Raw genomic sequence first — 22253 nt, forward strand, 5'->3', positions numbered from 1 at the left:
CTTGTAACTCCCTTTCTTGCAATTACACGTGTGTTTGATCTCACAGGAGCGGGCCTTTGGGGAGTTGGAGAAAAACAGTGACAAGCAGTTATCAAATGATAGTCAGGGACAGTCTGACCCTCCCTCTCACTTCCACCAGCTGTTATCAGGACTTCACAAACACCTGCTTGCACATTGCTACATCCATTCTAGCTCTGAGGTATACTCCAGAGTCATAAACTCACCATTTGCCTCCAGGACATTGTACTTTTATATTCACACATTTTCCTGTTATTTAGGATGATAGCAATGTATTGCTGCTTCGAGAGCATCTCTACCTTCTGCTGCCCTGTGCCTCTGAAACCCTCAGGAGAGCTGGCAAACTTTTAAAAGAGAGCTCACTGGATAAGCAGATAATTAAGGAACTGCACAGTAAGAATAATGGCCGTTAGAAAACGTTTCATTTCACCAGTTATAATTAAAATAACTCACTCTTTTTCTACATTTAATTAATGGATGAATATTTTTTTAATCATTCACCCTTCTTCTCCCTTTTCTAACCTTCATGCCAGTGGTGTTATACAACTCTGTCGCTGGCAGCATGTTGTGTCAGGTGATGTACTCCTTGCTGCTGCTGCCCCTGAGTGCACTTCAACCCCTCCTCAGCCATTTATTGGCCTTGTTGGAACACATAAATGACTTCAACAGGATGCTGCCAGATACAAATATTTTAGAGGAAGAGGAGCTAGGGACAGAGGCTCCGAAATCCAGTTCAGGTCAGCACAATTCTAATCCACATGTGTGACCAGTTGGTTAGTTCTATATAGACCACAGGCTTTCCTAAAGTATAGACCGTTTATTTAACTAGAGGCTCATCTTTGCAGATAAATTTGAAGAGAGTACTTGCCATGGACAACAGCAACAGGGAGAAGAGAGCACATGGGTTTGGTTACTGGATCTGGAACGCTCTCTAGCCTTGGCAGTCGGCCGTTGCCTTGGTGGCATGCTGCAAGGCCCACCCACCTCATTTCAGGAGAAAACATCAGAGTTCTGGCTGTCAAACATCCTCCTTAGAAATGGCCTTGAGATGAACTTTGAACAGCTGGGTAAGTAAACAGTCTTTGCTATGCAACACGCTTTCATATTTTTATATTTTTAGGAATAATTGAAATGGTTTCATTTACATACCTGTACAGTTAGTTATTGGAAAAAGGTTATTGACATGTTTTATTAAAAATTCAGTTGACTACCAATTAAGTTCACAGACATTGATTCTTTAGTTTTAAATGACTTCTTTGTCCTAAATCCAACCTTGGTGATTTTATATTGCAGAATCTAGCCTGACATGGCTGCCAGATGTAGTGCTGCTGGGGAGTAGTGACATTAGGCTCTCGGAGCTTAGTCTTAATGAGGAAACAAGGACTTTACTAGAATTGGCTCTTGGATCCTCCAGAGGACACGCAGGCTGCCTGTGGCAAAAGATGGGGGAATATGCGCAAGGCAAAGGTGTGTTTTGATAGGAAAGCATATGATACGCCTCTGTTGCCAGGAAATGACTGTGTAGAATTATATTGTTGCTCCACAATATGTTGTCATATTGAGCAGGTAATGATAATCAAGATGGGTATTTTGGCTGATGTGTACTATATATATATTTTTTCTTCTTGAAAATAGATTGGGAGAGTGGGGGATCTTCTGGAGACTGTTTGCTTCAGGCTGTGTGTCGCTGCAGTCTAGCTGCTCTCCTGAAACACTCTGGGCTACAGAATGAGGCCTGTTGGCAGGACAGGTCAGAAGCCCATAATCATAATTACTAAAACGTGCATTTAAATCTAGTTTTAGAACTTTGAAATAACTACTCACCATATTGCAATGACTGATTGAGAAGAGCTGTTAGTTACTTTTTGTATTGAGTTCTGAATGTCAATCACAAAGGTATTTTACTGTGTATTGATCTGAATTATTATTTGATACTGTCTCCTCTATTTTGGGCAGACATGAGCCAAGTGAGATGCTGTTAAATGTCTTTGAGACAGTTGACAAAATCAGAAGTGCCCTGCTGGCCCATAAATGCTCTCCACAGATGTTACAGGTTCAGACTGCTGTAAAACAGGTAACACACCGCTGAATAAAAGCAAAGTCGTTCTTGCTGATATTATTACCGACTGCTGATATATTACTATCATATGTCTTGTTTCCTGTGTTTTTTGAAATGGAGATAAAAACATTGTTATCTGCTGAACTTTTGTAGAGCGTTGTTTCCCCCCAAAGTCCAGATGCAGGTCCGAGCATCTCAGTAGAGCAGATGAGAAAGGAGGCGGTGGGTCACTGTAGCCGAGAAGTGCAGGTTCCTCCAACCCCTATAGCAAACCACAACCAAGAAGAAAGCGTAGAAGATACTTATGGGAATAGTAGAATGTACCTATCAGGTTAGAAATCAGTTTGTTTTTAACCTTACCTTAACTATAACTTAACTATAACCTAACTGAACTGTTGAAGCTTAGTGACGTAATTATTTCTGAAGTGTCTGCTCTCTCTTTTGTAGAAGTCCTAGAATCATTCATGGCCACGCGAGAGGCCATGCAAGTGCAACAGAATGTGACAGTTTATGAGTCCTTTGGCACGTCAACCCTCCCCAGCAGCGTGGAGAGCCCAGTCAGCCAAGAGAGAGAGCTGGAAGCCAAGCAGCATTGCGACAGGCCGAGGGAGTCTGAGGAGAGCTTGTCTTTCCCCGCTGCCTGCCACCTGGTGGTGTCCCACTGTCTCTTCTTGCTGCTTGGTGTCAGGCCTGCTTGGGTTGAACCCAGTGAAACAGAGAACAGTGAGGCTGACATCTATGGAGGAAGGTAGAGTGTTACGTGAATGCATGCTTGGATGGTGCAGCCTTTCTGTGGACTGTCTCTTTATTAATTCCTTCGTGTCACCTTTTAGGAAATCTGAGTTTTTTATTCCTGTGAATGCCCACAAACAGGTGAGTCCTCTGATAGAACAGAAATTCCTTTACCAACTTATTATTTTTGTTCTAATCTAAATATGTTTTTATTAGAGTGACCAATCCAAATCCTCTTTGGGAATTTCAAAGACTAAAATGGGTAAGGGGAAAAATGCTTGTACAATGGAAACAATTATCATTCCTACAGCCTTCCTCTCACTGATATTACTTCTGGTTTCTTTCAGGCCTACCTCTTTGTTCTCTTGGCATCATGAAAGATGCTTGGGATCGCCTTCGACAGTGTATCAGCTCAGCCTCTTCTGTGTCCAACGGAGGATGCAACACTTTGCCTATTCTTAACCAGGTGTATCACTTTGTCTGTGGAAACTTGCTCCACTTTCCATCCTCCTCACCAACACTGCCTGGAGGACAGATGTGCAATCATGTTGATCCAAAAGCCATTACTTTTGCTATATTACAGCAGCAGCAGAGAACTGAGGTAAACATACGCTTCTCTTACAACACAAGGAAACAGTATCGCTAACAAAGAATTGGAATTTGTTAGCACTTTGCAGCCATTACCAGTATTACTCTTAATAGTTTTTTTTTTGGTTGTCTCTAAATATAATACCAGAATTCATCTTTATTCACATTCAACTGCCAGAAATTACCAGCAAGGCATACCAAGTTTTGAACTAAACACAGAATTTTTCTATCTGTTAACAGTTGCGTCTGGAAGCTCTGTCTCACATGTCATCCTTCCTGTCTAAGATGGAGGGAAAGAGCAGTAGTTTAATGTCTACTCAGTTCTCCGCCTGGCTGCAGTCTGTGCAGCTCCAGTTCCTCTCTGGATGCTTTGCTTTGGGAACACAAGTTATTAGCTCTCAGATTGGTGTTCATTATGAGATGCAGCATTACACGGTACTGTAATGAGAGCATTATTGTTTTAATATTTAATTCATGCCCATTAGAAAGAAATTGAATGTGGGCTTTTTGTTTATTTTGTTTAATTGTACATTGTAATTTGTGTTTATTACTCCTTCATCCCACCGCTTCCAGACTGGCACACATTCAGCTTCTGCAGAAAAGCAACAGCAGCTTCAGTCTGCAGCTCACACATTCTACCAGCAGGTGGTGTGTGTCCTTAAACAAAGGGCCTTGGTAGAAAGAGAAAGACCAGGTTTGTCCTTCAGTCTTGTCTTAAATGTGATGCTTTCAATTAATCTAACTTATGCTCTTACATAAATTATTATTTATTTCTACTTAGCTATTCATTTTATTAATTTCTTTTCATGTAATGTTATTAAAATTATTCTCTCTGCCAAACCCAGGTTCATGCCAGCCCCTTCTTCTAGCCACAATGTTTGCACTAAATTTCTGCTACCAATCAGGGGACCTGTTATTGGTTATCAAATACGGCATCCTGGAAATCCTTTCCTCACTAACCAAGAACAGCTGCACGCTGGTGAACCAGGGCTGGTTTGCCGCCTCTACGCCAGGATCCATGCAACAAGGTGGTGCTGTTAAATTAGCTTGCACGCGTCTGCTTCAGATCATGACTTTGGCTGCAAGGTGAGATCGAAGAGACTGCAAACATCTCCAAAAGAGTGTGCAAAAAAATTTCAATATTTATATACACAAGCGTTGATTATTTATTTTGAATATATTTTACTTATTTTAGTTCCTGTGAGGACTTGCTACCACTGGATGTATCACATGCTTTAATGGAAGTGATGTGTGAGCAACTCCAAAATACTCTGCATGCATTCCACCAGCTGCAGAAAGCAGAGAGGTGTACAGCTGAAAGGCCAGATCTGGACACAAGCAGTCGGAACTCAAAAATAAATGGTATGTGCTTAAGCAGCCATATTGGAAAAGGTGTAATATAATGTGTGTACAAAAGACTCATTTCCAACAGTTTTTTTAAAGTGTACTTTGTTTTGTTTTTGTCGTTCTGGGAGTAGAGAGCAGCAAAGTGGTTGAATCTCAGCTTGGAGATTTCCTGGTCTTTCTCAGACGTGTACTTTCAGTAAGAGTGCTAAAAAACCTCTCTACTTTTGTCAAATGGATCGATCCATTAATGACCATTATTTCACACAAGTGCTCTTTAGGTAAGAGAGTTTCAAAACATGGCCAAACAGCAACCATTTACCAAATTCTTAGTCATACTTTCTATTTTGCCTCTTCTGTCAATTTTAGGATCTCCATGCTTCCAGAACCTCCGCACGAAACTTTTGGCCTTTCATGTTCTAGAACGAGTGTTACCTGCTTCTTCTGATCCTGGTCAAATTCAACAGGTATAGTTTAAAGATGTAACTATTTCACCACCATGGTACTGGAATGGAAAACAATAACACAACTATGTATAATTGGAATTAATACTTGGATAATAAAGGTGTTCATTTTTGCTTTTTTTAGATTGTTAAACAGCTTTTCCAGCTCGTGTCTGTTTACATGTGGAGTGAACCACTAACTGAGAAGAACCATGAGGAGATGCCTATGAAGCACAAAAGGGTGAATATTATAGTTTGGGTTTCTTAATGCTTTACATATGTGCAGAAATCCTCAAATGTATAAGATTGAAACTATATACTGTAATGATTTACTTATTGTCTCAAGCAGAATTTATTTTCTAATGATTTGAATATAAAATGATGAATGATGGAATGCTTAATCTGACTCGGGGACAGTTCCTCTGAGGTGAAACGAAGCTCTTGGCAGCGATACAGTTGAAAACAGCAGGGTTATGTGGATATGACAGATGGAGTTGTTCTCTCTGGTGTGTGTGTGTCTGTGTGTGGGTGGGGGGGGGTTGTAAAAACAAAACTGCAGCAAATTTTATGTAATGTATGTATTCAAAATATTATCAAGACATGGTCATTACTCATACGCAATTAGTCAATCTAATTTAGAATGAATTTATATACTGTATTTTAACATAATATTTATTTATTACATCAGGATACATATTTATCCCTCTTTTTAATGAACTGTCCTTTGCTAACTTGTTAGGAACCTATAGTTTACATGTACTATTGCTAGATGAAATACTTTTTGTAATCTTTGTCTGTAATACCTGTCTTGCAGAAGATTGGCAGCTATGACGAATGTATTCCCATTGGAGATTTTTCATTTGATCCACACAAAATAATCTGTTGTTCTTTGGAGAGTGGGAACATCCTCTCCCACGGCACGGGAGGGAAAGGTTATGGCCTTACTACCACTGCAATCACATCTGGCTGTTTCATTTGGAAAGTAAGGGAGTGAATATAAACTGGTTTTTGCCCTGGTTGCAGGACTGAACATGGTAAATAGCCTAATGTATCATATCTCTCCTCAGTTCTCTATTAGCAAAGAGAATAGAGGCAATGAAGGGACATGTATTGGTGTTTCACGCTGGCCGGTCAGAGATCACAACCACCACACTACCACTGACATGTGGCTCTATCGCGCATACAGCGGCAACCTGTACCACGGAGGAGAACTGATCCGAACGCTTCCTTCCTTTACTCAGGGTGACACCATCACCTGCATCCTCGACATGGAAGCTCACACAATATCTTTTGCTAAGAACGACAAGGTATAGTTATAGGTATAAGTTCAGAGTTTTCCTTATTCTAACATGTATTTATGCACAATCTTAGCATAATTATGTTTTTCTCCCAGGAGCCAAAGTTGGCATTTGAAGGTGTGATTGCATCTGAACTGTACCCTTGTGTGCTTTTCTACAGTAGTAATCCTGGCGAGAAGGTACTGTACACTGGCACTGTACAAACTTCAACACTTATTTAAAAAAGAAAAAAATCCCATATAGCCCCCTCCCCATTCACATTTAAGTTGAATAATAATATCGCTGTACTCCCGACAGGTGTCATTGCATGACCTGCAGATGCGAGGCATGCCCAATAATCTGCTTCCTGGGGAGCCTCTCTGCAGCCCTCGCTCAACGGTGCTCGTAGAGTCAACAATACAGCTCCTCCGTAGGCTGCACCGGTGCGACCAGTGGGCCCCCCTCATTAACCAGTACATATATTCCCAACTGGAGCTCATTGGTCCCCTGTTGAAAGAAGATGATTTAAGTCATTCCAGCTCAGGTCAGGTCAGGTCCTGCATGTTGTTCACATTGTGAGACTGCTAAGGCTTTATTATGTTTAGGTTTCTCTGCTAGCAACTTACACCTCAACTTAAACCCTAAATTTGTCAGTTGTTAAGACGACTTCACTGAGGAACTCTCAAAGCTGACGGAGTATCTAACCATTAACAACTGGTCTCTTTTCCATGTGGTCCTTTAGACGTCAGTCCCATTCACTTTGAGAAAGAACAGCGTGAGCGAGAAAAAGACACCTTGGACACCGACAGAGGGGAATTGTATTTACATCGCCGAGCTCTGTCGGACGCAAAGTTAGCTGCTCTTTGTTCTGAGGTCTGGCCGGTACTGGCTGTGATTGGAGGAGTGGACACTGGGCTGCGAGCTGGAGGACTGTGCCAGCATGCCCCCAGTGGGCGAAAGGCAGTTCTGCTTGGAGTCCTGAAAGAAGGTAGCTCAATGGCCAAGCTTCAGTGGGAGGAGACGGAGCTCTCTGTCAGGTATTATAGTTGAATTTTTGTACATGATAGAATATTGTTTGTGTCTGTCTCTTAAATTTCAACTTCCATCAACTTCCAATGAAATTATGTTTTGCATATTTGCTTTCATTACTGTAATTAGTTTCCATCAATGTTTCTTTGTCAACTTTGTCTAACCTTTTACTTTACTTTCATCCTTTTCCTCCCTGATCTTACATTTCTTCTTGCTCTTCCTTTTCATCCTTAAACTTGTTAATCCCTGTTGAATCCCTCCTGATGTCTCCCCATGCTGTATCTGTGGGTTCATCCCATCCTTCCCAATAACTAAGCTCCATGAATTCTTGGTCACCCAGCGACACTCCAATCACCTCACTGGAGCCATGCGGCACTTCCTGCTTTGATGTCACCCCGCTCGGAGGCCTCAGATCCACAGTGCTGTTAGATCTGATTTATTTGATGGGCTTGTTGGAGGAGCAGGGATGGCTAGCAACTCACCAAGACCACAAAATAAAATGTTCACAGGAGAACATGCAAGAGAATGAGATACAGCGTTCTAATGATGAAGATGGGAAGGAAAAAAGCCCTGAGACGGACTCATTTTCATCATCGTCCTCCACTAGAGATCCCAGGAAAATTGTAGATCATCAAGAGTCAACCTGTCCAACCCAACCCTCCCAAACACTCCATTCCTCCAAATTGGATGCATTTGCATTTGAACTGAGAGCGGTCAGAGTCTCGTACCTTCTGATTGGAGCTCTGAAATCCTTGACTCACATTTTTAGTTCTGAAAATCCCGCAGATTTGCTCCAAACACCCAAACATGACCCTTCCAACTCCTCAACGACTCCTCTTTCCAGCCCAGAGCAGACTAGAGAAGAGAGGAACAGACAATGGGATGAGAGGGCTGAACTGAGGTCAGTGCTACAGTATGTGGTGCAGAGCATGGTAAAGTGGGCAGTCAGGCCTTGTCCCATCAAACAGAGTGTGTCTCTGGCTGACCTGGAAAGAGCTCAGATCATGATCTACAAAGGAGCCATTAGCAAACTGCAAGAGGATAAAGAACACAAAGGTAGCTATACAGTAGTTTGGGTTTCTTTTTTGTATTTTAATATTTTGTTTTTGCTTTTGATTCATTCATTATTTGAAAAAAAATAATAACATGATGATACCTTTTCCTGTATTTAGTGTCCCAAAAGGATCTACTACATATGACTGTTGACATTGTTTTGCAGAATCTGGTCACAACCCATCACAACCCATCTCCAAGTCGTCCAGCTCTGTGTCCTTGTACAGTGCAGGTTCGGAGGGTACCGCCATCTTTGGGCAATCAAACCGAGCATCAGCCTCATCTTCTAACACCGACCTGACGTCTCTGCCAACAAACCTACAGGCAGATGGGCTTGAAAACTTCAACCCCTTTTTCCCTACTAGCCTACTCCAGTGAGTATGGAATTGTGAATAATGTTGACTTAACGCACACACGGCAGCTTGAGTTAATTCTCACGTTCTTACTTAATACTTTAGACAAGTATCTTTTGGCAGCAGCAGCTTTTTTGAAGTCCAGGGATTGGGTGAGTTAGGATGTACATGAGAGGTGGAGAGGATTCTGCCTGCACTGTCTTTAACCTAAGCTTCAGCTTTGCTTGTTTGTTCTTCCCTAAGTGAGCCAGCTGGTAGCATCAGTGTTATTTTCGAATTAAATGGCAAACAATCTAGTCGATTTAGTTTGAAGAATAAAACCAAGCCTTTCATGGAACGTTTTGCCAAGAATATTCACTTGTTTGCCAAACTCGCAGATTAAAATGCACATTGTACAAATTGAGCTGAATATTTATTACACAGATATGAAAAACTATGCCAAATTTGGATGGGTTAATAGTATGTGCATTATCACTTTTAGGGTGAGATTACTATAGATTACGCAATTCTTACCTTGGTCAACTTTTTGCTCAGAACTGAAAAGTGACAGTATAGTACCAGTTACACCGTGTTATTACTGCATGTATCGTATCTTTACTCCGTCTAGGCACATGGTCTTAACACGGTTCCCCATGCTTACCGGCCTGGTTAGCTCTCCCCCTGTGCTGCACCCATGCTTCAGCCTGGTCAGCTCTGCTTCTTGTGATGCTTTCACAGAGCAGCAGACTAGCTTCATGGAACCAGGGCCGTGCATCACGCAGGCCAGAAGCAGCCTGGGTAAGAAAAAAATGCAAAGAACTTAATCAGGGATAGCTCTTTCAATCATTATAAAGGAAATGAAAAAGCCAGCATCAAATGTGAGTGAAATGCTTTGCTAATCATTGCTAAACTGCTTGTTCGAGCCACCTTGTTTCACTTTTCTCCCATGTCATTCAAAACAGCATGTGTTTTGCTCTGAGTTTTGAACAAAGGTAATGTTGATGGAATTAAATGTTTGCATGTTTGTCCACAGTTTTGACTCACATGCTTGAACTGTCACTATTTCTTTGTCATCACAATTTATTTTTGACAATTGGAGATACAAAAACCTCCTTAATTTGGTCTATATTTTGTTTTTGGGCAATTAACAGGTTTATTCCTTAATTGTAAAGCCAATGCTAACTCTATTAGGCATACTAGTTAAAGCTGTACAACTACACTGTAACATAAATAAGAGTGGATATGTGGGTGTTACCCATTTTATTTATTTTAGCGCATTTAAAAATTCCAGAAGTGGAGCTGTCAGTTTCTGGGTTTTTTTTGGTCTACTTTTTCTTTTCTCCTCAATCGTAGAACGGACACAAATGTTTGTCACCAGTCGCTTGCTAGAAATGGGATTCTCTATGAGACATATCTACTGGGCCATGGAGGCGGCAGGTACAGCTTTGTGGAGTATGTATCATTGATAGAAGATATAGATTCCTGTGTACGTATGAAGTGCTTTAAGTGTTGCAATCACAGTTTATTGATTGTAGACTCTGTTAAGAACTCAATCAAGACATCTGGACATCAGTTTTGGATTGGGACAATTGAAAGCTATTGTTGAAATTATGTAGATACATATTTTGTGGTTAAAACAAAGGTTTCTGCTAATGAAATAACCATAGTTTGATTTTGCTCACGCATGACACTCAAATAAATGAGTAACACTAAGTTTGTATATGCACCCTGCACTTTATAGTCATTGCAATCACTTCTAATTGGAACATTTTAAAATCACACCAACTCTTCACATTAATTAAATTTTAAGTTTCTTTTTCCAGATGATATGAACTACTATTTTAAATATTATTATTATCGCACGTGTACATGCCTGATGTTGGCAACATAGAATCATTTCATATGTTGTAACACATTTAACATCCCAAATGTATTAGCAAAGAAATGCTCCATTTTCTACATTGTGCCTTTAAAGCCTGATTTTTCATCTTTCCTGTGTTCCTTCTCAGATGTATCTGGTGACCTGGATTCTCAGACCATTGAGGTGCTGGCAAGCTGGATGCTGGAGCATCCTCTGACCGAGGAGCAACATGGAGGAGAATCGCCAAGACATGAGGGGGCGCCTGACACTCCATCATCAGATGGACCCGAGACAGTACAATGTCCCGAGAGACCCACCAGACAAACCAATGAAAGGTCAGGGAATTGGGGAAAATATTGGCATGTTCCAGGAGATATTGGATTTCTAATTTTTTATGTATGTTATTTTTTTCAGTCTGTTGCTAGGACTCGACTGGATAGAGAGGGAGAACTTCTTGGATGTCCATCTAACTAGAAACAGACCTCCTCCAGCACGGAGGCGGCGCTCAGGCCCAAGTCAGAGGACTTCAAACCGAAGACCAGGTCTGACGCAAGCTTTACAGAAGAAATGAAACCAGACTGGACTTGTGAAAATAAGAACCCGCCATAAAATGCAGTTCTCTTTTGAAACAAACTTTATCTTTTCAGACTTGCCATCACCCAACTCCTTCCCTCAGCTCTTCCAAACAAACACTACAGTTGGAGACTGGCCAGAACAGACTGAAATTCATCCATATTCTGCTGAACAGGAGTCAGAGCTGGGCTACATGGATGACCCATATAATGAAGAAACATACGAGGAACTCCTGACTCCTTCATTCTTCAGTTTGGAAAGAGAGACACTTCATATAGTGGAGTTGACACACACTGTGTGCATTATTTATTTACAATAACAAATTAAATAGCTACAGTCTCCATGCTGCAACTTAAAAGTCTTCTTCTTCCCTTTCTTACAGGGTAATGAAGAGCACAGTCAAATGGTGAAGTGTGAGCTGTGCAACACACTGACTCTACAGTTTAACAATCATGTAAAACGTCATCATCCGGGCTGTGGCCAGAGTGCTGCGCGTAAGGGTTATGACAGCACTGGGGCCTATGTGGACGTCTGGTTCAAAGGTGAATGTGGCTCCAACTTCCCTTTCTACCTCCTCTGCAATGCGTGCAGGGAAAAGTACCTTGCTACAAACCAGAGTGACCCTAATACCAAAGGTGACAGGTGTGTAAATCGCACAATACAACAAATGATGGTAGCATACACACTGCAGTATGTGCTCAACAAAAAAACAAAACTGGTTGTTAAGCAGAGTGTTCTCCCTTTGTTCTAGAAATAAAGGTGTAACATCGGATTTGATTGGCCAAGTAGACGGCACCTCTGACGGTAATGGAGTTAAAATGATTAAAATGTTTTAGTGTGATTTTTGTAATGCAAGAAATACCACTCTTTGTTCAGATGATTGGGAAATAAGCCACCAAGACGACCGTGACACTGACAAGCTGACAGGACTGGAGGACTTTGGACTTTTGCTGAGACCACTTGGGCTGACTGAGATTAAGCTCGTGCCAGACCCCATCGCCTTCACTGAACCAGATCCTCTTGGAGCGCTGGTTTACAGCTCAGCTGATGCTATGAATACAGTTGCTCCCAAAGGTATTACTTTCAAACATTCTGTCTAATGTTGAAATAAAAGTACACAGACAATCCGGTTCTAAATGATTCATATCATGATGCATATGATGCTGATTTTAGGGATTTGCAGTATGTTATTGTGTGTTTTTGTTTTTTACTCATCAGGAAATTCCCTCGTTGAACATAAGACCTCTTTGAGCCTTGGGCAGCAGGCAGTATCACTGAAAGATACTCATGATAGAGTAAAAGCTCTAAGAAGAGTCACCTCCACAGCCCAGATTCTGCTAGCCTACAGCATGGTGATGAGAGCACTGGCTCACACTGCCTGCAGGTATGTTTGTCCTGTATGTACTTCTTGGATTTTTGCTCATAATTTCATTGTGTCTTCTTTATCTTCCACCACAGTTCATCGTTGGGCAGCCAGACTTCTGGATTAGAGTCTTTGGGTCTTGCAGATATTCGTATACTGGTTCGTTTGATGACTCTAACCGCAGAGGGCAGAGCTTATACCTGTGTGGACAGACAGCTGGGTGCAAATCGTATTGCAGCCACAGAGCGTAACAGTTTGACCCGCTTAAGCTTCCTATCCTCAGCCATTGGCAGTGTGGTGTCTCACAGCCCAGCTGCTTACCGACAGCTTGTTGAAATCTGCACTCGGGTCAGTGTTCTTCAGTCAGGCTACTGACTAAATAAACTGTGTTTAACCTAATCTAAGTGAAATCCTGAAATTGGGATATTATTTCTATTACTGCTCATAGGACCTAATGGCAGCAGCTACAGGGGTCAACATTGGTGTCATCAGTGACCTGCAGCAAAAAGGAGGTTTGAGTCTTACAGGCCACGGTGGCCAGCGACAAGACTACAGTGACCAGACCCCCCCAACATTCCTGGTTACACAAAGGCTGGTGTCTCTGCTCACTGAAAAGGGTGTTCATTGTCACAGCTCAGACAGGAGTGATTATGAAGCTAATGGTGAGATGATTAATTAATCATGTTGTTTGAACTTGTATTACCATATGTGCTGTGTGACCTAGATGCTGGGTACCAGGAAGTGTCCTCTCCAGCCTTGCCTCCATCACCTTTACCCTACCTGAGTGCCAGAGTGGGCCCTCTTGAGCTTGCTAATGCATTGGCAGCATGTGTCCTCTCTGCAAGGATGACATGCAGACACCGTCAGTGGGCAGCAAAGCAGCTGGTGCAGGCCTTGGTTGCCACAGGAAAGGATGGTACAAACAGAACACAGACATACAGCGATCTGTCTGGTGACCTGCGCAAATGTCCTCTAAAGAGGCTGGAAGGACATTACAACAAGGTGGGAGACTGTAGTCTGAGTTCTGTGCTCTTAGACCTGAGTTAAAGTGCTACAATGACATAAGGTTTTTGAACGAACCATTATACTTTGATTCAGGTGAGCAGCTGTTTTTGGAACAGTGACCAGAGTCTGCTGGCTACTTGCTCCCAGGACAAGGTGGTGCAAATATGGAGTATCACACAAAACACTGTGGAGTTACACAACACCTTCTCCTGCATATCCAGGTTATATCTGCCGGTTTTATTAGAGTTTTGTCCACTTTATTGTAAATTGTTGTGAGTTGTTTGAACAGTATTTGCTGCTTTACTGTAGTGTTTGCTGGTTTTGAACTTTCTTTCCTGATTATCTTCAGTAAGATGGACAGATCGAGCAGTGAGAGGACGTGTGCGTGTAATCAGATGGCTGCCGTATACTGGAGCACTGCTGGTAACTTCTTAGCTGTCCCAGAGAACAAACACATCAGCATCATGAACATTAGAGGTTAGTGAAGTATATCTCTGACATCATTACTATTGAAATGTTTGAACTGTTCTGAGTGTGACAGTAGAAGTAATTATCTCAATACACATTTTTCCAGTTTGTGAGGATGATGATAAAAGTTTCACTAAGCCTACATTATTGTGAAAAGGGGCAGTTCAAAGCATTGTGTAATATTGATCGCAAAGCAAATACTAATTTCTACACCCGAATGTTCTACTCAGGATCTCACTGTCATGAGGAGGCTCAGGTGTCTCGGGTCACTGCACTTTGCTGGGCTCAGGCCTTCAGCCCGTGTTTGGATTCTGCAGCAAGCTGTAAGAACAGACCTGCTGTTGAGAGCCTGTTGGCGGGACGGCTGGACGGCTCACTCTGCTGGCTGCAGGTCACAATGCAGGAGAGCGACTTACATGTGGAGAGCACAGAGCTCACCCACTGCAACATTAGAGAGGGTGAGCAGAACAAATGGGCAAATTATATTTTTAACACCAAATGTCATTGAATTTAATGCTGGCATTTTTTGTATTGTAATATTTATGTCTTCCCGGCTGTGAGCTTTTAAAAAAAAAAATAAGCGTGCCCACATATGAATTACCGTACATGCCAGTTTGCTCAGGAGCTGATCTGTTATGTATTTCAGCTCCACAGTGTGTTGCATGGCCCAGTGAGGACAAGCCTTTTGTTGTTGGTTACCCCAGTGGAAAGATCCTTTTGGCAACAACTGAGGCATATGACAATGAGCAACCTATTGTGATATCAATCTTCCAGGTTTGTTTGCAAATTGAAACAATAATAATTTTAACTACAGCTTGAAAGCAAAATATTTTCTAAACAGATCCCTCTTTTCACCCCGCAGGACAGTGTGAGTTCACTTAAATGGGACCCCACAGGACACTTGCTGCTCTGTTTGGGGAAGTCGGAGATTGTGAAGATACTGGGATGCTACAAGGGCACCTGGGTGACCCTTCACTCCCTTATCCACTCAAGCACTGTCAATATCTCTGAATGGTGCCCGCTTGCTGGACTTGCCCCTGATCCTCGGCTCATGATGGCTGTGTGAGTCTTAACAACTTGTTACGCACGGAAGAACAGTGTTTGCAAAATTCTAATTCTCTCTTTCTGTAGAGGTTGTCAGAATGGCTCTGTGTATGTCTGGACGCTGCCTCAGGGGGGTACCACTGTATCTGTGCCAAACATAAAAAGCAGCCCTCCCAGCCAGGATAAATGCACTGATCTCAAGGTCGGGATCTGCTGCTGAGCAAGCTTCTTTTTGAATATCTACCCATTTGTTATCTGGGTTTTATCCACCAGCTATTTCATGTGTTTATTATATTGCATAATTAGACTAGAGATGTTTTTACGTATATGTTGGTCATAAGTTTCTGTCCTATGTTACAGCAGGAAAGTGCAGAGTGTGTGTTTGTTCTTCATGGGCACATCACTGCAGTGAGGTCTCTTTCATTTTGCCCCAGTGGACTTGCTCTGGTCTCTGGAGGGATCGGAGGCCTGCTCAACATCTGGTCCTTACAGGTCAGTAAAGCATTTATTATGTAACAGTGAAAATAGATGAAAGTTGCCATCTGTATTTAAATCTTTCATATAATTGATATCATGCAGGATGGTTCAGTCTTACAGACTGTTACAGGTCTGGGCTCAGTCCTCAGTACTAACTGGATACCAAACATGGGTGTAGCTGTCTGCTTTGGGAGGTCAAAGGTAATTAAGATTAATAAAACTTATTTTAAAAAAAACTATCCTGATTGCATTTTTTTCTTAACATGCTGCTCTGTTATGTTTTTTTTGCCAGGATGTTTTGCTGATCTGTTGCACTCCTGAATGGATCAGTCAGAATCATCTGTTAGCTTCCTGTCGCATGGTCCTCCGGAGCCAGAACATCTTGGGTCTGAATCGGGCACCTTGTTTGGTTGTCTTTCTGGAAAGGCTGCCTTTGCTGCTGCAGGAGCAACACAGCTATGAGCGGGTCATTGTTGAAACATTTTAATAAAGTGTGCGTCAGCCTGAGCTGAGAGGTGACTTTATGTTTATTCTCTTAACATCAGAGCCATGTAGCAGCCGGCGAGCAGCTTGTCCACAGTGCCTTCCTGCAGAGCCTGGCCTCCTTGGCTGTCGGCCTGTCGATAGAGAAACATTTGTGCCACCTCCCGCGACCTCCGCACCACAGAAGCTCAGAGTCAGACTCCTGCCCGTCTGAATGGAGCTGGCTTGCTTCTTATGCCACCACTGTTCAGACTGCTGAGGCCATTGCCAGTGGTACAGTGTTTCCAGAATCGTTCCTCATGTCTGAGTTTCAGGAGCTGGACGATGCTGAAAGTGCCAAAGCACTGGTGAGCTGTGACACTGTTCTTCCTGTTATTGTTTGTTGGACTAATGATTTGGAGACACACCAGGTCGTTCGTGGTACCTGTTGAACGAGGCACAGAATAGGACCTGTTTTCTGTTTTTAGGACAATAGTAAATGGAGCTACAAGATGGATGAACAACTGATGTCATGGGCTAATGTCAGACCAGAGGTAACATACTAATACATACTAGTATTAGTACATACTAGTACGAGATACATACTAATTTTAACGTTTGTGTGTAGATATTCCCTGAAATTATCTTAAAAATAGAATTGCTACTAATATCAGCAGTACATTTGGGGTCAGTTGCTGAGACTTTTACTTAAGAACTAATCACTTTTATCACAATACTTTTAAACAAGCGTGGGTGTCAGGTCCTTAATAAGCACTGTTGAATTGTTTGTTGTTTCTGTTTTGTTTGTTATGTTTCTTAGGACTGGCAGGAAGGAGGCAAGAGCGATGTGTACTTGTGGGGCAATGGGCGTTACGGGCAGCTGGCAGGAACGGGAACCAACCTTACCGTACCCACTCTCGCACCATCTCTGTCGCAAACACAACAGGTAGCAGCGTTGTGAGTCCGGACACGTTCGTCCTGATTACGACTTCCTTCTAATTATCGCTGTCTTTCCGGTGTTTGTGGTGTTTTGTCAACAAGGTTGTGTGCGGACAGAACTGTTCCTTCCTGATCCAGTCCAATGGGGTCGTCACAGCTGTCGGTGAAGGACAGTATGGCAGGCTGGGCCAGGGAAACTCTGATGATTTATACGTCCCCACAATTATTTCTGCTTTTCAAGGTAATTTACTTGTGGAGTCACAAGTGGTAACTGCTTTAGATGTGGTGTCCACATCCAAATGCAACTGAAAGGTTTTTGGGCAGGGTATGTGGTGACTCAACTGGTGACATCTTGTGGGTCCGATGGACATTCCATGGCACTGACCGAGACTGGCGAAGTCTTCAGTTGGGGAGATGGAGACTTTGGAAAACTGGGCCATGGCAATAATGAAAGGCAGAGGAGACCCAAACAGATAGAAGCCTTACAGGGAGAGGACGTGGTTCAGGTTGATATTTGGCAACTTTGCTTTAAAAGTTTCTTATGATAAATAATTTGAGTTGTGAATCTGTGGCTTCTAGCTATGAAAATACATTTTAAATGTCTGGAATGTCTGTAACTTAATTTTTATGGTATATAAGGAGGATTGTTGTCCCCTCCCAGCTTGCCTGTGGTTTCCGGCACTCAGCTGTGGTGACAGCAGATGGGAAGCTGTTCACCTTCGGGAGTGGTGAATCTGGTCGTCTGGGTCAAAGGTCAACATCCAACAAGATGCTGCCGGAGAGGGTGGCCGCTCTTGAGGGATATCATGTGGGGCAGGTGGGACATGTTTGTTTTTATTTTCCAACTAAGAAGCGGACCAAGTCTGCACAGTGAAGTACGAAAAACAGACATAACTAAATAAAACACAATTTGGTTTCAGGTGTCATGTGGCCTCAATCACACACTGGTGCTGTCACTTGATGGCATGGCTGTCTGGGCATTTGGAGATGGGGATTATGGTAAATTGGGAGCTGGTTCTTCCACAGCCAAATACTACCCTCAGGTAAGTCATTTCAACATTACAAGTTGAGGTTATTCACTTGTTTCACTGCTTGCTTGATTAACAGAACATTATTCTGTCTGTTCCTTTGTTCAGAAAGTTGAACAGCTGTGCAACAAGGGAATGAAGAAAGTCTGTTGTGGAGCTCAGTTCTCTGTGGTGGTGGCCTGTGACGGACATGTTTACACCTTTGGACAAGGTATATAACATTCAGTTTATTTGAGTCCTCGCACATTTTCCAGCTTTATTTAGCTTTCTTCCTGTCATCTTTCAGAGCGCCTTATTGGCCTCCCGGACTCAATGCTGAAGAACAGATCCAATCCCCAGGTGGTCCCATCTCTGGAGGGCCTGTTCATAGAAGACATTGCCGTTGGCTGTGAACACGTGCTAGCTCTGTCCTCCACTGGAGACGTCTATGCCTGGGGCTGCAACAGCGAGGGACAGGTGAGCCGACACCCTCTGTTATACACTCCACACACTAAAACATCACAACAATTTTGTTTAATCCATCGTTGCTGGGTTGGCTGCAGCTTGGGCTCGGACACTGCAACCCAGTAAAGGAACCAACACTCATAACAGCCCTGCAAGGAAAGAACATCAAACAGATTTCTGCCGGTCGCTGCCATAGTTCTGCCTGGACCACCCCTTCTACCTCAAAGAACTCAGGTACGAACTTAGTCCTATTGCACACTTGCGTTCATAATACTCTTAATAGGGAATACAACTCTGTCTGCCGTTTCCCTGTCAAGGTGGCCCTGGAAACCTCCAGCTAGGCCTTCCTCAGTCAGTTCCACCTCAGTACAACACTCTGAAAGACTGCAGCCCCAGAGTCCTTAGCATGCGCCTCAGGGTTCTCTACAACTTTTCTGATCTCATGTACAAGTCCTGGAGGCTGCTTAACCTGGATCCCCAGAGTCCGGTAAACTAACATTGGGTCATTTTTGACAGAAATGGAGGAACAGTTTTGCTCAGCATCATTTCCACATTGTCTTCCCTTTATAGTTGTCTACTTCACGCTACAGTTCAGGGACGGCCGCCATCATCCGGGGCGATCTCAGAGGTCTGCTGTCACCAAAGGTCAACACTCTGCCTCTTGTGCGCTGCATTGGCCGAACAATGACCCAGGGAAAAACACACGGGCCTCAGATCACAGTGAAACGAATTTCCACAAGGTGAAAAAGCGCCCTGTGGAAATTACACACCTGGTAAATTATGGCTCGGAAATCACATGTTGGTCGAAACTTTTACGCTTCCGCAGAGGGCGTTCGAGCAAGCCCATCTTTGTGCAGATCGCAAAACAAGTGGTGAGTCTGAATCCCCTAGAACTGCGGCTTCCGTCACGGGCCTGGAAGGTCAAGCTTGTCGGGGAGGGGGCGGATGATGCCGGGGGAGTGTTTGATGACACAATCACTGAGATGTGCCAGGTAGGAAGGTCATCAATGCAACAGGGACAGCGAATAATGGAGCAAGTGATGCTCTGTAATATTCTCTCTGTCCTCTTAATGTATTTCATTATATACAATATCCAATCTTATTACCAGGAGTTGCAGTCTGGCGCGGTGGATCTTCTGATTCACACTCCAAATGGCTTTGCAGATGTGGGCAGTAACACAGACAGGTGCTCATTTTATGGTCATCTTATCATAAAGCAGTATCCTTGCAACATAACATCTAATTTTCTCAAAATGGCTTTTACCTTCAACATTGGCTCTGCTGCACGGAAGGTTCCTACTGAATCCAGCGGCATTCTCAGAGGATCACATGATCCAGTTTCGGTTCCTGGGCATCCTCATGGCTGTGGCTATCCGCACCAGAAAACCTCTGGATTTGCATCTGGCTCCGTGGGTTTGGAAACAGCTCTGTTCCATTCCACTGGGCGGCGCTGACATAGAGGAGGTTGACCTGCTCACCTACCGAACACTCCAAGGGATCCTTCACCTAGAAAACAGTGGGATCACAGAGGATAATTTTCATGTGGTGAGATGGGTCTTAATGCTGTCTGTCAATATTTAGTGTTACCGCTAGTTTCTAGTTTAATGAAAGAAAGGTTTTGTTGTTTGATTCCATGACTCTAAGCTCTTTGTCACTTGTGTCGTATCTTCTCTCATAGATGATCCCACTGGATTCATTTATGGTTCACAGTGCAGACGGAAGATTGGTCCCTGTTGTACCTGGAGGTCAAAACATCGCCCTGACCTTTGCTAACAGAACTGACTATGTAGAGAGAGGTCTGGACTACAGGCTGCATGAAATGGATTCACAGGTTTGAATGGGTGGAGGATCTGGGAGCATACAGCCAACTACCTACATCATACATCCAGGAACGTCTTTAGGATAGGTCTATTTCATGCATCATTAGCTGTACCTTGGTCATCATCACGCAGTCTTTAGTAGCCGATAGTGTATATCATTACACAGGCTGTGACACTGTCTGCTGGAAAAAACAGACCCCCATACCAGCTAAATTGAAACAGTTAGAAAGTCATTCCTATTGAAGAACTCTCTTGATTCTTTGTCACTACATTATGCTAAATGTGACTGCTGCAGCCAAGATTAAAAACAGAGGTCAGTAAAGGAAGATGTAGCAACAAATCTGCCACTTTTCATCTACCTAAATAGGTGTATCATTTATTCATTGATTGATTGTTTTAATGGTTTATGCTTTTACCCGTGTTTGGTGGTGCAGATAGATTCTCAGTAGTGGGAAGGCTTCCGTTTGCAGCTTTACGTCCACTCAGCCACAATTTGATTTGAACAATTCTGGTTAGTTTAGATTCTTCCATAAGTGTCACAGTCGCTTAAACTTGTTGTGCACCATTAAATAAAAGAATGCCTTGTAGTTTAGACAAAGCACTTGATCCACTTCAAGAGTTAGTCACACTATATTATAAATATAGGAAGCAAGTAAACTGCACATGTGAAGTGAAAAGAGTAGAAATCTGATGTGTTTGGAGACCAAAGAGAATTCTAGTCCTCAGTGTCTTGAACTCTTCTGTAGTATGAAAGTCCTGTCTGGGCATCAGGGTTGATCAGTGCTCATCAGACGGCCTTTGTGTGGTGCTGTTGTTGTTCCCTTCATCTCAGAAGCATCAAAGCTGACGTTGTTCTGTCATGTCCAGGTGGCAGCAGTCAGAGAGGGCATGTCCACCATCATCCCTGTTCCCCTCCTTTCCCTGCTGACTCCGCAGCAGTTGGAGCAGCTGGTCTGCGGCCTGCCGGAAGTCTCTGTCGAGATGCTGAAGAAGCTGGTGCGTTACCGCGATGTCACCGAGAGCCACCAGCTGATTGTCTGGTTCTGGCAGAGTTTGCAGGAGTTCACCAATGAGGAGCGGGTGCTGTTCCTGCGCTTTGTCAGCGGCAGGTCCAGGTTGCCTTCCAACCCTGCTGACATCACACAGAAGTTCCAAATCATCAAGGTGGATCGGGTGAGAGCATTTCTAACTGCAACAAAACCCTCCTACAAAAGGCAACAGTAGTGAAGCTAAACTCCTAAACGTCATCTTATTATTTCCCTCAGCCCATCAACGGCCTCCCAACGGCTCAGACCTGCTTCTTTTTACTCCGTCTCCCCCCATACACGAGCCAGGCCATCCTGAGCGAGAGGCTGCGGTACTCCATCCACAACTGTCCCTCCATCGACATGGACAACTACATGCTGACCCACAACACCGAGCCAGCGGACAGCTCCGGCACCGACGACTGAAGCAGGCAGCTATGGCCAACAGGGTGATGAATGTATCTCCCTTACACATTATGCACTATTTTTTCTCTTTTTTTCACCAAACCTAAAAGGCAGTGTACCCTTTATATGTTGAATCATTTAAGTATGTATGTGGTTTTGGTTTTTAAAATGATAACAAATGATGTGCAATTATGTCAACACTTATCCAAAACTACAGGGATACTGAACAAGCGTTTAAAGAAAAATAGCTGATAAAGCCACAACTAAGGAGATAATGTGCCTGTATGTTTGAATTTATTTAATAATTTAATGGCCTGTCACAAAAAGACAGTATTATTGTAAAATAAAGTGTTTAAATAAGTGCTCGTGTGTTATGTTTGAGATCTTTCCCGGACTATCTGGCATTCAGTTTTACATGGCAAGAACTCGTGTTACAATAATTAGCAAAGTGAAATTAAGAAAAC

General features: G+C 43.0%; 1 protein-coding gene across 13 annotated transcripts in view; it reads left to right on the forward strand.

Moving 5' to 3' along the window:
* LOC130516967 (probable E3 ubiquitin-protein ligase HERC1) overlaps positions 1-22151 on the forward strand; it is a 28257-nt gene extending 6106 nt beyond the window's left edge. For 2 of the 13 annotated variants that reach the window (XM_057018426.1, XM_057018428.1), the window contains exons 16-80: positions 47-199; positions 279-411; positions 552-755; positions 864-1085; positions 1312-1485; positions 1654-1768; positions 1975-2092; positions 2231-2408; positions 2525-2825; positions 2911-2950; positions 3026-3071; positions 3157-3410; positions 3638-3832; positions 3971-4091; positions 4243-4483; positions 4593-4759; positions 4876-5022; positions 5111-5208; positions 5330-5425; positions 5999-6166; positions 6252-6491; positions 6578-6661; positions 6780-7005; positions 7204-7498; positions 7807-8546; positions 8710-8917; positions 9504-9673; positions 10229-10327; positions 10885-11071; positions 11151-11278; positions 11384-11604; positions 11692-11951; positions 12061-12113; positions 12186-12383; positions 12528-12693; positions 12768-13020; positions 13121-13334; positions 13397-13674; positions 13771-13898; positions 14027-14154; positions 14376-14603; positions 14792-14919; positions 15008-15207; positions 15277-15391; positions 15550-15681; positions 15769-15867; positions 15959-16132; positions 16212-16496; positions 16617-16682; positions 16949-17074; positions 17170-17308; positions 17392-17573; positions 17729-17884; positions 17988-18110; positions 18204-18306; positions 18382-18551; positions 18638-18773; positions 18857-19026; positions 19110-19279; positions 19366-19531; positions 19649-19725; positions 19832-20084; positions 20218-20370; positions 21227-21532; positions 21625-22151. In XM_057018426.1, the coding sequence (XP_056874406.1) occupies positions 47-199; positions 279-411; positions 552-755; positions 864-1085; positions 1312-1485; positions 1654-1768; positions 1975-2092; positions 2231-2408; positions 2525-2825; positions 2911-2950; positions 3026-3071; positions 3157-3410; positions 3638-3832; positions 3971-4091; positions 4243-4483; positions 4593-4759; positions 4876-5022; positions 5111-5208; positions 5330-5425; positions 5999-6166; positions 6252-6491; positions 6578-6661; positions 6780-7005; positions 7204-7498; positions 7807-8546; positions 8710-8917; positions 9504-9673; positions 10229-10327; positions 10885-11071; positions 11151-11278; positions 11384-11604; positions 11692-11951; positions 12061-12113; positions 12186-12383; positions 12528-12693; positions 12768-13020; positions 13121-13334; positions 13397-13674; positions 13771-13898; positions 14027-14154; positions 14376-14603; positions 14792-14919; positions 15008-15207; positions 15277-15391; positions 15550-15681; positions 15769-15867; positions 15959-16132; positions 16212-16496; positions 16617-16682; positions 16949-17074; positions 17170-17308; positions 17392-17573; positions 17729-17884; positions 17988-18110; positions 18204-18306; positions 18382-18551; positions 18638-18773; positions 18857-19026; positions 19110-19279; positions 19366-19531; positions 19649-19725; positions 19832-20084; positions 20218-20370; positions 21227-21532; positions 21625-21810 (11490 nt within the window). In that variant the 3' untranslated portion in view covers positions 21811-22151. Of the gene's footprint in view, positions 1-46; positions 200-278; positions 412-551; positions 756-863; positions 1086-1311; positions 1486-1653; positions 1769-1974; positions 2093-2230; positions 2409-2524; positions 2826-2910; positions 2951-3025; positions 3072-3156; positions 3411-3637; positions 3833-3970; positions 4092-4242; positions 4484-4592; positions 4760-4875; positions 5023-5110; positions 5209-5329; positions 5426-5998; positions 6167-6251; positions 6492-6577; positions 6662-6779; positions 7006-7203; positions 7499-7806; positions 8547-8709; positions 8918-9001; positions 9049-9503; positions 9674-10228; positions 10328-10884; positions 11072-11150; positions 11279-11383; positions 11605-11691; positions 11952-12060; positions 12114-12185; positions 12384-12527; positions 12694-12767; positions 13021-13120; positions 13335-13396; positions 13675-13770; positions 13899-14026; positions 14155-14375; positions 14604-14791; positions 14920-15007; positions 15208-15276; positions 15392-15549; positions 15682-15768; positions 15868-15958; positions 16133-16211; positions 16497-16616; positions 16683-16948; positions 17075-17169; positions 17309-17391; positions 17574-17728; positions 17885-17987; positions 18111-18203; positions 18307-18381; positions 18552-18637; positions 18774-18856; positions 19027-19109; positions 19280-19365; positions 19532-19648; positions 19726-19831; positions 20085-20217; positions 20371-21226; positions 21533-21624 lie in introns of all 13 variants that reach the window. The other 11 variants (XM_057018429.1, XM_057018439.1, XM_057018430.1 and 8 more) reach the window with 9 other exon arrangements.
* Positions 22152-22253: the final 102 nt, after the last annotated feature.

This window comes from Takifugu flavidus, chromosome 20 (genome assembly GCF_003711565.1).
Source record: "Takifugu flavidus isolate HTHZ2018 chromosome 20, ASM371156v2, whole genome shotgun sequence".
Classification (NCBI taxonomy): Eukaryota; Metazoa; Chordata; class Actinopteri; order Tetraodontiformes; family Tetraodontidae; genus Takifugu; species Takifugu flavidus.